We start from the raw sequence: 16,316 nt of genomic DNA on the forward strand, positions 1-16,316 counted from the left end.
CTCTTTTTACCATTCATGTTGTAACTAATGAGGAATTTTTAAAATAGTTTCTTATATAGCAGGAAGTCAGCAAACCTTTTCTGTCAAGGGGTAGATAATAAATATTTCAGGTTTTCCAGGCCATACAATCTCTGTTGCATTTATTCATATAATCTCTGTTGCTGTTGTAGCAAAAAAGCAACCATAGACACTATATATACACTAACAGACATGCTGTGTTTCAATAAAACTGTATTTACCAAAACATCAGTAGGGCGGATTTGGCTCACAGGCCATAGTTTGCTGACCCCTGAGTTCCACCGTAGGGCCAATGAATCATTACCGAGTCTAGACTGTATTTTTTTTCCTGGCTGGTATTTGGGAGTGACTTTTAAAATTCTTTCATTTGGGAGGAGGTGCATTTTGTCTTTACCACTAGAGAAAAACCTACTGCAAATAAGAAGATGAAAATTTTCAACCCAGCTTTAGCTGGAAAAACTACTTAGTCACTTTGATGTATGTTTGCTCATCTATCAAGTAAAACAGTCTAAAGCAGAATTTCTTAGCCTTGGCACTATTGATATTTTGGGTCAGATAATTCTTTATATTGCAGGGCTGTCCTGTGCGTTGTTAGATATTTAGCAGCATCCCTGGCCTCTATGTCCTAGATGTCAGTTGTGATAACCAAGAATGTCTCCAGACATTGCCAAATGTCTCATGGTGGGCAGAATCGCCCCCAGTGGAGAACCACTAGTCTAGAGATCATTGTCAACAACACTAACAAAAACTATGACTGTTTTTTTTTTCTCTTTTTATGAAAGAGTGTCTTGCTCTCTTGCCCAGGCTGGAGTGCAGTGGTATATTTATAGCTCACTACAGCCTCAAACTCCAGGGCTCAAAGTATGCTCCTGCCTCAGCCTCCCAAGTAGCTGGGACAACAGGTGTGCACCATCATACCTGGCTAATTTTTAAATTTTTTAGAAATGGGTGTCTTTCTATATTGTCCAAGCTGATCTCTAACTTCTGGACTCAGCTTCCCAAAGTGCTGGGATTACAGGTGTGAATCATGGCACCCAGCTATGACTCTCTAGAGTGCTTTCCTAGTGCCTGGTATAGCTCTCTGCACTTAGCACAGAGTAAGTAGCTCTTGTGAACATTTCAACATGTCTGCAAGGAAGGTTCTGTTACATCCTAAAAACCAAAGTACAAACCAATTAAGACTTGCTGAGGGCTACACACCTCATAAGTGTAGCCAGGGAGTCAGGCTTAAGAGCCTGTGGTCCTATCTCGGACATTTGGACATTCTAATATATGAGATTATTTTATGTGCAGAAACAACTCTAGTGTTAACTAATATTATGTCTAATAGGGGGAAAAATGAAAATGAGCGATAATTAAATATTGGTTTTAAAGTTACCGTTCATCCAATATACACATATGCCGGTATTATCTATTCTAGCTATACCTCTACAGTCCCAGTTGGTGATAGGGCCACTGGACATCAAATGGTCATTTCCTGTTCTCCTAAAGAAAGGGAATATATCCAAGTTTACAGGGTGGCATTATGGTGCCAGATTATCTCAGCTTTAGCCCAGCCATTTTGTAGTGTTTAGATTAAAGATAAGGCCTGGTGACTGATACAGGTCCACAAGCCCTCATCCATAATTATGAAGTATAGAAAGTTTTGAAAGCCTTTTGTAACTCATTTGGTGGTGATTCTTGATTAATGTGACCTTAAATTCGTTTGACAGCAAAATTGGACTAGATTAACATGTCTTTACATATGTTATTTTATATGATTATTAAGGCATTTGACACAAGTATTTTAATGTTTTTTATTAATGTGTGCAGACCCCACCAGCGTATTACATCATATACATCATTAGAACTGTTTTACTTTTCTAGAATCCAAGAAATTCTGAATTCTGAAATACAGCTGATTCTAAGGGAATTGGCTCTAGGGAATTGTTACCCTGTAATGGGAATTCCCATTATTTTTATTTCTTAATTCCGTGAGTACTGCTGCAATGCAGGGACTCCAAAAGGTCAATGGGAAAAAATTATGGAATATTTATTTGGATAGTTTTTATAATTAGTTGTTACATATATAATTTGCCAAGTCAGCAGGAGGACACTGAGAGGAAATGAAATAAAAACAACTTCTATTCTGGAATCTGTTTGGGCTGGTACACTCTTTTTAAACAAACCAAGTAAACATTATGTAAAGTGGTGTATATATAGAAGTAAGGGCACATGGCATGCATCTTCAAAGCTGACAACATTTTTGTAATACTTTGGCTTCCTTTTTGTGTGTTTTTTATAGATGTTTATAGCTGTCTTCATATCTTGTTGATATGTTGACACTTGAAGGGACTAGAGATGAAGAAACAATCTAAGAGAGATTATATGCAATATCAGGGTCCCACTGCTAGCTAGGTAGTGCTGGAGCCTGTGTCACTCTGCCCCTAACACTGACACCCTTCAGCTGCACCACATGCTATGACATGTTTCTGGAAAGTTTCTTGAAAAATGACTGTTAAGTAAATTGAATCCTAATTTTTTTTTTTTTGAGACGGAGTTTTGCTCTTGGTCCCCAGGCTGGAGTACAGTGGCGCAATCTGGTCTCACTGCAAACTCCGCCTCCCAGGTTCAAGTGATTCTCCTGCCTCAGCCTCCCAAGCAGCTGGGATTACAGGCGTCTGCCACCACACCGGGCTAATTTTTTTGTATTTTTAGTAGAGATGGGGTTTCACCATGTTGGCCAGTCTGGTCTCGAACTCCAGACCTCAGGTTATCCACCCGCCTTGGCCTCCCAAAGTGCTGGGATTACAGGCGTGAGCCACTGTGTCCGGCCTTGGAATCCTAATTTTAAAATATATCCTTTTTTTCTGATTGCAAAAGTATTTCATGACTAATGTAGGCCAGACCATCTAATACGGTAGCCACTAGCCACGGGTGGCTAATGAGCACTTGAACTGTGGTGAGTGCAAATTGAGCGGTGTTGTATAAAATGCACCCCAGATTTTGGAAGTTAAAAAAAGAGAAAATATCTTATTGGTATTTATTTCTGTTTATTACATTTAGAAATGATAAAATTTGAACATGCTGGATTAAATAGAATATATTATTAATTTTGCATATTTCTTTTTACTTTTTAAAAATGTGACTACTTGAATATTTAAATTTGTATATGTGGCTCCCATTATATTTCTATCAGACAGTGCTAATATTATGGCAATATTACAATATGTATAACACGGAAAGTGAAAGTTCCTCACAATCCTACTCCCAGAGAGAATCTAGGGATATTCTTCTTTGTCTTTTTTATCCATAGAGAACAAAATTATTACATATTTTAAACATTTCTTATAGAAACAAGATTATACTATATATAATGTTTAGAAATATTCCTGTTTCTGAAAAATATTTATTGGAAGTCTTAGAATCAAGTAAAATGCATTAGGGAAGCTCATTGTTTAATAGACTTTATGGTGAATCCTTATATAAAACAAATAATTATTGTGTAAAAGTTGCCTTCAGATGAACATTGTAGATCAATCTGTATTTTCACAAATCAGGTTTCTAATTTGCCATTAAAGCAAGATATTATATGGAGGGCAGAAAATACTTTAAAAATTTAAGTACAGTTTAATTGTTTTGGTTGTGTAATTTAATAAAATATAAATTATTTATTTTTCTTTTTCCAGCAAATTCTGCCCAGCTGGTTGTAGAGACGTAGCAGGAGACATTTCTGGGAATATGGTAGATGGATATAGAGATGTAAGTAACTGAGGGTAATGGCAGAGAATGAATTAAAAGGAGTAAGTGCTTTACTCTGCCTAAATTAATTACTGACTAAAGTCAAATGAGATATAAAACTCTAGATAGATGCATGAGTCTCTCTCCTCTGAGAATAAATGAAATAAGTATAAAAACCAAGGTTACCCATGCATTCATTCCTATTTCTAGCATTTCCAGCTAAGCTTACTATAAATGAAATGAAAAAGAAAACTTTGCCATCTGAGAGTATTATTCCATCCACTTTTTGTAAGAGGTTATAGATTTGCATCCTTTTTGTTATGGTTTATTTCTTTAACATTCCAACTGGTTCCTGTAATAGAGCAAAGGACATGAATATTCGTATCATAGAATAGTGACATTGTGTCTGGGGCCAGTGAAGCCATCCATCCTGCTCTTATTCGCCTCTCTCTTTGCAAACCAAGTTCTTATGTCCAGTAAGACTTCCTGGGTTATGTAGTAATACATTGTTCCTGCATGTTGTATCTCAGATACATAATCCTCCACTTGTTTCTATTTACAGATTTCTGTCCTGGAAATCTAGTATCTGATTTTTTAAAAATTTACATTGCTATTTGAAGTAGTTGGGTTTATAGCCTAGCTTTTGGAAAGTGCCTGAGTTATTAGAAATCTATAGCAAAAACCTATTGTTGTGAAACTGTTCTTAAAGTTATTAACGTGTATTTTTATGCCTGTGGGAAAATAACCTTTATCTACTTGTTCTAGGTGATTGATAAATCCTCTGTGGCATAGGGAAAAAGTTTGACTGTGATTTTCTCTTTTAGCACATTCTGATTCTGGGAACAGCAGATTTTGTTATTTTGCCTTTCGTTCCCCTTTTCTGTATTTTTATTTACAAGATTGACACTGGATACTCATTTGACCTATAAATTGACTCTTAAAATGTTTTATACTATTTCAGTTTGAAGATTTACTTGGCTCAGGCAATTCTTAAATGACTACAGGGAATTAAGAGAAATAAAAAGTTGACATTTACTCCCAGCAATAGAAAGTTTTTATTTATCATTTTCCTGTTCTATGCAAGAAATGTAAGAATTATGTACAATAAGAGAAATAGCATAGTTTTTTCTTACTGTAGATGTTTATCTTACCCCTCCTGACAGAGCTATATTTTTTAGCGTAACAGGTAAATGGTTTCCTGCATGGTAGATGGGAGTACATGATCCCTAAGTGCTGGCAAGCAGGTTTCCTATTTGACCCACTAACTAATTTTGCACTATTTGCTTTTAGAATGATTTTATCTGCAAGGAAATTTTGTGTTTTGAAAGCTACTCTCTTCAAAGAACTCGGATTAGTGCCTTTTTTGTGTATGTCAATGTCATGGATGTATTAGATATTTATTGCTGCATAATAATATTACCATAAACTTAGAGGCTTAAAGTGGCACATATTTATTATCTCATTTTCTGTGGGTTAAGAGACTGGACATGGTTTAGCTGGGTTCTCTGCTTCAGGGTCTTATAAAGGTGCAACAAAGGTGTCAGCTGGGGCTGCAATCTCATTGGAGGCTCAACTGGAGAAGGATCTGCTTCTAAGCTCATGTGGTGTTGACAGCATTCAGTTACTTGTGTGTTATTGGATTGAGGGCCTCGGTTTCTTCCTGGATTTTGGCTGGAGGCCATCCTCAGTTCTTGCCATGTAGACCTTCCCAACGTGGCCACTTGAATCCTCAAAGCAAACAAGGGAGAGTCTTTGAGCAAAGGGATCTCCTGGCAAGATAGATTACACTCTTATATAATGTTATCATGGGAGTGGTATCCCATCACTTTTGCCATATTCTTATAGACTTAGAAGAAAATCTCAGCCCCCACCCACACTCAGGGGGATTCAGAGGGATTCCACAAGAGGGGATACAGGGAGCAGGGATCATGGGGGTTATCTTAGAGTCTGCCTCCGCAGTGTCTTCATCTCGGGAAATGCGTTCAGTTGTAGCAAGTCTTTTCAGAAGAATCTTTGCAAAACCAAAGCATATCCTATAGGTCAGGATAACAGAATATGTAAAATAAATAACTAGAGGAGCTGTTGAAGAAGGAGGTACCCTGTCTCAGGGAAGAATATGTTGTCTTACAGAGCTATTATAGAAAAGGCATTGGTTTATTCTGTGTTGCTCCAAAAGGCAGAACTGGGATCAGTGGATAAAAGTTGCAGGGATGCCAATTTCAGCTGCATATAAGGAATAATTGAACAATGCAAAATGGGATAGGCTGTCTCGAGAAACAGTGATTTCCTAGTCACTGAAAATGTCAGGTGTAGATGTTAAAACCATTTGTCAGGGATAGACTGTCTTTGTGTGGGAAAGGTGCAGTAGAGTGGAGATGGGGGTGGTCTGTCAGGAGGTGTGAGGGGGGATCTTTAAAGTCCTTTTTGAATTTTTGAGATTCTGTAATTCTGTCTCCTACTGACAAATTAAGGCATCCAAATTGGTGTATGTTTCCAATGCCAATGAAGGAATATGGGCTTCTCTTAAGATCTGCCTCACCTGCCCCCAGAACAGTTTTTCTCTTGGCACCTTCTCCCCAGCCTGCTAACTAAACCATCTGTTTTTAAGCAGAACATATCACTTAATTAATTTGTTTCAGCAATTCTCCTCTCCCCAAAATGTTCAAGAAGTACTGTAAAATAGAGACAGTAAACATGTAGTGCGCTGCAGTTTAGGAGGAGAAGGGGAGAAACTGGGCCTCTTGTACACACCCAGAAAAAGCCAGAAGGAAATACATTATAATGGCAAGTGATTATCTCTGGGTAATGACAATATGAGTGATTTTTTTTCATTATTTCCAACATTTCTATAAAGAATGCACATTTTATGAAGAAAACATTATTGATATGGTAATTAGGAGGACTGTAACAGCACAGAAATAATTCGTATGATGGAAAGGGGCATATATTTGATAATTTAACATTTTGCTATCATTCCACCAACATTTTTAAGCATGTGTTTTATTCTACCTTACTGGTTTTGGTTCATGTTTTATTAAATGCAACCTAAAATGTTTACTTTTTTGTTACACTTCCTTTTAAAACATTGCCAACACTGTTTTAGTACAAGTTGATTTTTCCTAAAGGAAGAGTTAAGAAAATTCTGGGATGATTTGATAGTTGCTTGAAAGTTGTTTAGCCTTAGTTCACACTAATCTGTTTGGCCATCATTTATGGCTTAGTGAACTTCAGAAATGTTTATTGTAGATAATGCCATCCACCTGCAATTGCTTGAGGCATGAAGGTATTCTCTTCAGCTGGCCATTGCATTCCCTTTCCTAAAGAATTATTACATTTACATTATTCTGTTTAAGTATATTTTGTTTAAGATAATTTACTAATTAAAACCATTTGTCAGGGATAGCTGAACATCTTAGAATCAAGTAAAATGCATTAGGGAAGCTCGTTGTTTTTTGTTTGTTTTTTGAGACAGAGTCTCGTTCTGTCACCCAGGCTGGAGTGCAGTGGTATGATCTTGGCTCACTGCAAGCTCCACTTCCTGGGTTCACGCCATTCTCCTGCCTCAGCCTCATGAGTAGCTGGGACTACAGGAGCCTGCCACCATGCCCAGCTAATTTTTTGTATTTTTAGTAGAGACGGGGTTTCACTGTGTTAGCCAGGATGGTCTCGATCTCCTGACCTTGTATCCACCTGCCTGGGCCTCCCAAAGTGCTGGGATTACAGATGTGAGCCACTGCGCCCAGCCAAGGAAGCTCATTGTTTAATAGACTTTATGGTGAATCCTTATATAAAACAAATAATTATTGTGTAAAAGTTGCCTTCAGATGAACATTGTAGATCAATCTATATTTTCACAAATCAGGTTTCTAATTTGCCATTAAAGCAAGATATTATACGGAGGGCAGAAAGTACTTTAAAAATTTAAGTACAGTTTAGTATTTTTGGTTGTGTAATTTAATAAAATATAAATTATTTCTTTTTCTTTTTCCAGCAAATTCTGCCCAGCTGGTTGTAGAGACGTTCTGCTCTACAGAGCAGAATGTACATAGGCTAGGTACATATGCTAGGTAATATGTACCCATGTACATGGGTTAGGTAATATGGCTTTCCAATATTTACATTTCAGTGAGACTTAGACTTCAAAATAGCTAGAAAATAAAAGTATAAATTGTACCATCCGTTCAAAAGGGAATTTTCAAAAATCAGGTACAATAAATGTGAATTTTAAAAATCAATACCAAAAAAGTGACAAATAAACATCAATTTCCTTTAAGTTGGATGGATGAGGGAGTGACTATTTTAAAGAAAATAATCCTGGAAAATGTTGGTAATTTTATCATAATAATATGATAGTGAGACTTGATGGCTAGTCTTTTGGAGATGTATCCTATAGCCTACAATTAATATTAAAAGAAATGGCAAAAACCGCAATTACTTTTGCATCAACCTATTATGGAAAGCCATAGCTGCAATTAAATAAAAATTTTATAAAAAAGGTATTCACCATTGAATTCCTTCAATACTGGGTACTGTGAGAAACGAGAATATTTGTTGGCCAATGATGCTGTTAGATCCTGTTGCTCGTTGGCCTGTGAACCTGTCATCTTACAGCCAAGGAGGCCCTGGGACATGCCAAGTCCAGTGAGAGCTCTCAATAGGCAGGGTTCCTAGGATGAAGACCGGGGATCCCAAGGACAGTGGGAATAGCTGCTCAGCAGACCACTGAACTGATCTGGTTTTCATTCTGGGGTTTAGCGAGGGAGACAGGCCTGCATGGGTCCTATAATATAAACGGTGTACTGGGTACCCTTTAGAATCACAAGGTGACAGACCTTCAGAAAAGACACTAGACCAGCAGTCCCGAACCTTTTTGGCAACAGGGACCACTTTTGTGAAAGACAGTTTTTCCACAGACGGGGTGGGGGATGGTTTCAGGATGAAAGTGTTCCACCTCAGATCACCAGGAATTAGATTCTCATAAGGAGCACACAGCCTAGATTCCTCACATGCGCAGTTGTCAGTAGGATTTGCACCCCTTTGAGAATCTAATGCCTTTGCTGATCTGACAAGAGGTAGAGCTCAGGCTGTAATGTGTGCTTGCCCACTGCTCACCTCCTGCTGTGTGGCCCGGTTCCTAACAGGCCACTGACCAGTACCAGTCCACAGCCTGGGGGCTTGGGGACCCATGCACTAGACAACATCCAGTCCAGGCTTGTCATTGTCCAGAGGAATGGGAAGCCAGGTCAAGAGCAGTGGAATGACTTGTATATACTTTGTGGAGTTAGAGGCAAAGCCAGGATGACAAGATAAATTGCTAAATTTAAATTCAGGACTTTTCCTCTTCAACTGGCTCCTCCATTTTGTTTGAACCCAGGAGTCCAAACTGATGATAAGAAAGCTTTTTAATGAAAGAAAATTCAGGAACCATATACAGAAAATTCAGGAAAGATAAAAAAGCAACCTGCATTCTTATTAAAGAGTACGATCTTTTTCTCTTCTAATTTTAATTCTTTTTTTCCTCCAAAATTAGGGAGGGTAGTATTTGCATCTCTGTTTCAGTATTCTCATTTTTTTTTCTTTCTGTCATGAAATCTTTCCTCTCTTTTGTTATGATAACAGTTATTGCAAAACTGACTCACTTTGCCAAACCTAATCTAGTTTGGGAAATATGAACTCTCTAAATTGAATATCACAAAATTCTCAACTTTATTGCAACTATATTGCAAAATATGATTTGTCTCATTAGTCCTTATACTGTTGTAACTTAAGTCTAAGGGAACTTTTCCATTGTAAATAAGATAAGCAGCATTGTCATTAACAAAAAGAGAAATTCTTGAGTCCAGTTATTGAGATAAATTTCATGAGCTGCCTTTCTATGTTGGCATTAATAGTCATGAAGAAGTGGAGCATAGCTGAGGTTTATTTAGGAAATTATGTTTCTTATCCCCTCACTCCTGGGTCTGAGTGCCTTAACACCCTTCCACAGAGGTCTACACTTGGGGACCCACAGGCCTGGGCACCCCATAGAAAGTTCTAGTCGTTTCTGTAGCCCCACTTCCTGACAGAGCCGATTCCAATCCCACAACTGCCTGTAAATCAGAGCCAGTCTGCTGTTCCTGCTGCATCTGTCAGAACAGCCAGCAGCCTGCTGACACCTCACACTGAACATCGCAGGGCTGAGCTGGCACTGGCTTTTTGATGCCTCCTGAGGGGATTCAGGAAGTGAGATGGAGGCTGTCAGCCCTGAGTTGCTCATCATCCCTCTAGGAACTTTGTTAAGCTTTCTGTTCCATTGAATGTTCTGTGGCTGTCATTACCATTGTGGTTTTGGTACCTTGATAAATCTCTAATTTAAAAGTGAACATGTGGAATTGAAAGTTCAGCTTCTTAAATGATAACTTGGCATGTGTGTCTAATAGCCTAAGTATAAGAAACTGGATCTGTTATCGATTTCTGCTTAACAAGCCGCTCCAAAACTTAGTGGCTTAAAGTAGCAGCCATTTTATTTGCTGATGAGTTTGAGGGTGAGCAATTTGCCTCCACCCACACTAGATTGGATTAGTAAGCTCCCTTAGCCTGGAATCACTCTTGTGGCTGCCATCATATGGCAGGTTAACTGGGGCTCAAGAGTCTAAGGTGGCTTCACTCACATGTGTAGCAGTTGGCTAGGCCCTGTTATCTGCAGCAGAACAAAGCAGCCACATGGTCCAGAGTCAGTGAGGGAGGTGACAACTCCAGGGCATGGCCATTGGAAGGCTTTATTCATTGGGGCCACTACTATAAATTACCACAGAAACAAAATAGAAAACTCCAACTATATTTTAACTGTGTTCTTTTAAGTTCTGCATAATGATGTTGCTGTGTTTCAGACCTCTTTATTGTGCAAAGCTGCCATCCATGCAGGAATAATTGCTGATGAACTAGGTGGCCAGATCAGTGTGCTTCAGCGCAAAGGGATCAGTCGATATGAAGGGATTCTGGCCAATGGTGTGCTTTCGAGGGAGTAAGTATTTTTTTTCAGTGTCGTTTGTTCTGAGTAGAAGGTAACCCTGAAGGATAATTAACCAGCTCACAACTTTGAAAAGACAGCAGGGATGTGATAGCAAGGGTTTGTCAACTGGAAAAATATGCATGAGTGCTTAGAGCAGCATTTCTGGTCTCTGCATGGATGATAAATGTAGCAATCAGAAAGCTCACTGGTTATGCTGACATGTAAATTAAAATGGCACACTCTGAAGCCCTGGGGCAGAGGAGTGTTTTTACTCTCAGGTGCTTTTGTGGGAGAAAATAAAGGCTTAATCCTTTTTGGGTTTTTACAGCTTCTATAAGTTAATGGTTGTCTCCAATGTTATCATCATCTGAAACCCTTACAGAACCACTGAGCTCCCTAGAACACTCCTAGAGACAGTTGTTGAGTGATGAGTTTGGGAAGTGAAGAAAGATGGCCTTTGTTAACACTGTTTAAAAAGATGGCCTTTGTTAACGTTATATTCTTCGTTTGTTTTTATCCTGTGCTCTTTTAGCTTCATGAGAAAAAAAATGTGTTAAGTGCTTTAAATGGTTCAACTTAATCTTTTCATATTTTCAAATTTCCTCAGCCACTAGAAGGTGTAAAACTAGAGCTGTGTAGAACTCAGTGTCAGCCCACCCTGTGGTCCAGACGTCCACACATATAAACAGGCAGTTCAGAATGGCCAAGTGGGAGACACTCCTGGAGTGGAAACCTAGTGAGAGAAAAGTGCTCCTCGAGCCACTGTATTTCTCTCTCTCATTCTCTCCTTCTGCCTTCTGCAACTGTTTTTTGGACAGGTTTTCATATGGCCTGGGTTCCAAGAATAAGGCACAAGACAAAGGTTTTAGGCGTTTTGGGATCCAGAAGTGGGGGAAAAAATGTCAGGACCTATATATTCTATCACTCATTAATCTGTATGACATTCTCCCCCTGCCCTTGCTATTTTGTCCTAGCCCCCTCTTGCATCAGAAGGAACATGGTCGTATTTTGCTGTTCCATTTTCACAATGGATGATGGGCCATCTTATCTTGGATAGGTTCTCAAGTTAGTCAGCATAGATATGGTGACTCTGATGTTATTTTGATAATTGTTTAGTAGTATTTTCCTTCCCCCTCCTACTTTTTATTTAAGTGTATTTTAGTTAGCAATGTCATAGGTCAAATAGGTATCCTGACCACAAGTTATAACATTGCTTTTATTGGAAAATGTGTCTTAAGTTCTGAAGAACCGACTTATGAACTCGCATATAAACTTTGGGACTAACACCCATTTTATGATTGAGGTTGTTGGCCCATGTTCATAGGCAGTGGCATTTAGAAGCAGTAACTGAAGTTAAGGGAGATTACAGGGGTAGAGTCAAGACTGAGGAGCAATGTTAGAGAGGGGTGGTGGTGGCCATCAGCACACCATGCTCACGGCCAGGAGGCTGGCTGGTGGGTGTCTGTGGAGAAAAGGCAGAGCCTCTCACTGGCAATTCTGAGTTCAGGGGTCAGGGTGGGGGTAACTAGAGAAGATGTTCTAACATAACTCTTTCACAAGCAATGCAAGTAGTACTGTACGTAATCCTCAAAAGACTTCCATCCACCAAGGACAGCAGTGCATGCCGTGCACTTGGACATGCAGGCTTACCTCATGATATTTGTGTTCTCTGCCTACCATAACCCTCCCATTTACTTTCCCCTTCTGGATAGATTTTTAGCTATGAGAGGACACAAAGTATTCTTTTCATATTACCTGAACATTCAAAGACAAATTAGTCTCTAAATTTGTGCCAAGGTTTAAGATCCAAAGGTTTAGTAACAGTATGCTATTAGAAATTAAAATCTTCACTCAATAAAATTATACATATATACACACACATATATATAACATTTTTCACATAAATATTTGCCACATACTTTTCAGAACATTAAATTTTATTTTAAAGTTTACATCCTGATTTATAGTAAAAGTGATCACTTATGCACAGTAAACCTTTAAATGCCAACTTGAACTTGACTTTTGAGAATGTATTCCTTTTTATGTTTTTTGATGGTTTCTTCTGTTGATACGAGGGTGCTACTTCAGGAAGATAACAGGCTCTAGCCTGAATTTATTAGGTGCTACCACCTCCAAACAGGGACAAAGAACTTCCCTTTGGCTCTCAATCTGTTTTTTGGAATCGTTTGTCTGTATTTGTATACCTTTGAATGCCCCTTTTGTAGGAAAACAGGATAACAAAAAGTTTAACTTGGATTTTATCTTACTTTTGAACAAACATTATTAAAACTATTTAATAAATTAGACTTTACGTTCTTAGTTAACTTCTGCTACATCAACTGGACTTAATACATACATATATAATATATTTTATATAATTTGAAAAGTATATATTTTATATAATTTGACGTTAAACTTCCATGCAAAAAGTAGAGTACACAAATGTAAACCATTAGTGAATTAGAAAGGGTTTTGCTTCATATTCCATATAATTATTTGTACTAATTGTCTGATTTTTATTTTGAGGGGAGTAGATAGAAAGTTCAGAATTATATCAAGATCTCTTATTTCTAGATCTGTGATTTTGCACTGAGCAAATAGTTAACTGTATGTTCACACAGCCTCTTCCACTCATTTAGATTTGAAATCTTCAGGGAGCAGTTGTTTTCATCTGTGTTGTTTTACTCCTGGGGAAACACTGTACATGCGGTCATTGAACTTATGTTCCCACGCATGATTGTTTGGCATTCAGGAAAAACCAGAGAAGGAAGTATTGCAGCTGAGGAAGAAGGAGTCCCTAAAGTAAATATCCAGGGCTCTTCTGGGATTCATCTCCGGTCAGGTCATTTCCTTGATTTGAAGAGACCAGAATGGTATCAGGAAGAGGGACTGACCTCATACAGAGGACGATGGTGCTAACCATCAGAAGTGAAAACCTTCTTTCTGTTTCCATCAGATTAATCTTGATTGCTTCTGTAGCCCTCTGGGAAGGCTCCTTATTCCTGTAATCTGATTGAATTCATTCACTCTAATGTGTGAATGCTTCAGAACCCTAATCTCCCTAGGGTGTTTTTATTTTTAAAAGAGTAGGCTTATTAACCTATAGAATTCTTTAAGTGGTCTGTATTTAATTCGTTCAATGGAATGAAATGGAAAAACATTTTCCAGCTGATAACGGAGGAAAGCCAGGCAGAGAGCTGTTAGAAGCAGAGCTTTTCCTGGTTTCTTCTCAGGATTAACTCCAAAGTTATCCTTTCCATACTTTTTGGTCAACAACAAAATTAATATTTCATGGCAAGTGAGCTTAGTTTCTTAGGGTCGCCGCAGCATTATTTAGGCTTATTTGAGCCACATTTCAAATGTAACAGCGTAGGAACGTTAGAGAAAATGGAAAAACAGACAAAAGAGAGGCTCCACATAAATCTTAATACAATTTTAATATGATTAGCGCCTTTCTTTAAGTGTCAGGAGAGTTCTCATCCAAGCTTTTTTGCTAACTGTGAACTTAGGCAAGTCCCAGGACCCAAGTGGGTCTGAGTTTTCTCGTGTAAGTAATGATTGGTGCCTGCATTATATTCAGTGCAGAGATTATAGAAGAACCTAGATGTGGAATACCAGGGTTTATGGAGTCTGCCAAGCATAGACAATGTGAAAGAGAAAATCTATTCTAGAGAGTTTTACTACCCATTACTTCTAAAAAGAGCTTTTGATGGGAAGGTACTTAGACTCTTGGCCAGAGTACTTTGGGGTTCTTTGTGGATTTCATGTTTTAGTACTCTCTGTGTCCATTATTCCCATCTATAATTCAGAATTAAACATTTAAAATAATAAGCAGCACTCTGAGATTGTAAAATAGTTGTAAAAAGTTGGACACAACAGGGGCATCTACCTTTTGGTGTTTACCTCTAGTATCTAATACTGTGCTCATAAAGCTAATGTTGAGGCCCCCAAATTTTCCATTCGTTCTCTGTATTTTTCATACCACTGACTTTGTGAGGGATTATTTTAAAGGTTGATCTGGTCTTCAAAGGTAGATAAGGACATTCCTGTGGCCTTAGGAATGTCTTCTGCACTGAGCTGCAGAATGAGGCTGATGCAATCATTTCTCCTGTGATAGTGATAGAAGCGGCAGTAAGGCCAGCTCACTGACATGCTGTGTGTTTTCTCCAGCTGTACCTTGTCATCCAGAAGCAGGAGCTGGTTCAAGACTTGGTGCTGGTTGCTACAGTAGGTAGGAGTGTGGCCGTGGAGAGAGAGACAGGGCAGAGACTGTCCCCAGAGTAACACTGCTGAAACATCCTCAGTGAGAGTCACGAGATCTTTGGGGAAGGCAGATGGAAATGAGTGGGACACTTTAAGGTGACTGCTGAAACAAAGGGAGATTTCAGGGCAGTAATCCTTTCTGTCTTCATCATCTTGCAATAATTAATTGAGATTTAAGGTTATTCCTGAGGCTGTATATCTACACATTCCTTTCCAATAAATTCAGCATGGTGGAAATAGCACAGGATTCTGATTCAAAAGCAGCATCTCAGAGTCCTAGCCCCTTTCCTAGCCCCTTGTCACTTATATGAACTTAGGAAAGTTGCTTACCTTCCGTGGGCCTAAGTTTCCTGTTCTATAAAATACCAGTGATGAAGATAATAGCAGTAGGTTTGCAGGGGTGTTGTGAGGATCATGTAAGGAAGCACAGGTGGGAAATTTCTGTGAGCCCTGGGATGTAGCTATATTAGTCACTAAGATGTAGGTGAGCAACTTACCTTCTCATGTTTGTCTTTATTGTTTCAGTGGTTCCCTGTCAGACAAGCGATTTCTGTTTACCTCCAATGGTAAGGATCATGCTTTCCTTAAGAATTTGATATTTTCAGTGGCTCATGCCTATAATCCCAGCACTTTGGGAGGCCGAGGCAGGCGGATCATGAGGTCAGGAGATCGAGACCATCCTGGCTAACACAGTGAAACCCCGTCTCTACTAAAAATACAAAAAATTAGCCGGGCATGGTGGGGGGCGCCTGTAGTCCCAGCTTCTCTGGAGGCTGAGGCAGGAGAATGGCGTGAACCCGGGAGGCGGAGCTTGCAGTGAGCTGAGATTGCGCCACTGCACTCCAGCCTGGGTAACAGAGCGAGACTCCATCTCAAAAAAAAAAAAAGAATTTGATATTTTAAAAGTCTTCAGTAGTAGTTTATTCCTCCATACCCTTCAGATTATATAGTTTAAAAGGTTGGTTTTTTTTTTTTTTTCTTTTTTCTCAGGTTACATAGCACCTTTTTTTTTTTTTTTTTTTTTTTAAGGAGGCAGAGTCTCATTATGTTGCCCAGGCTGATCTCAAACTCCTGGGCTTAAGCGATCCTCTTACTTCAGCCACCCACACCAAATCTTCTTGACTTAACCATCCACAGGACAATAAGCCTAATTAACATTAAGCAGAAAATATGTTTCTTTATAATCTAAACTCTCAAACTTTTGCCAAAAAGAATAAAAAGTGAAATATTTATTTTAAAATAAATCCCTTTATCTTAGATTTTAAGAGAAAAAGCTTTCAAATATTGCAATTGGTTTGTTATTATTTTGAATAAAGTTACTGAA

The 16,316-nt window shown here is 38.6% G+C and overlaps 1 protein-coding gene across 5 annotated transcripts in view; it reads left to right on the forward strand.

The window, feature by feature from the left end:
- DCBLD1 (discoidin, CUB and LCCL domain containing 1) overlaps window positions 1-16,316 on the forward strand; it is a 67,380-nt gene that overhangs the window by 39,270 nt on the left and 11,794 nt on the right. For all 5 annotated transcript variants that reach the window (XM_057302583.2, XM_063605001.1, XM_034962755.3 and 2 more), the window contains 3 exons: window positions 3,687-3,759; window positions 10,608-10,741; window positions 15,518-15,558. In XM_057302583.2, the coding sequence (XP_057158566.1) occupies window positions 3,687-3,759; window positions 10,608-10,741; window positions 15,518-15,558 (248 nt within the window). The remainder of the gene's footprint in view (window positions 1-3,686; window positions 3,760-10,607; window positions 10,742-15,517; window positions 15,559-16,316) is intronic.

Source organism: Pan paniscus, chromosome 5 (assembly GCF_029289425.2).
Source record: "Pan paniscus chromosome 5, NHGRI_mPanPan1-v2.0_pri, whole genome shotgun sequence".
Classification (NCBI taxonomy): domain Eukaryota; kingdom Metazoa; phylum Chordata; class Mammalia; order Primates; family Hominidae; genus Pan; species Pan paniscus.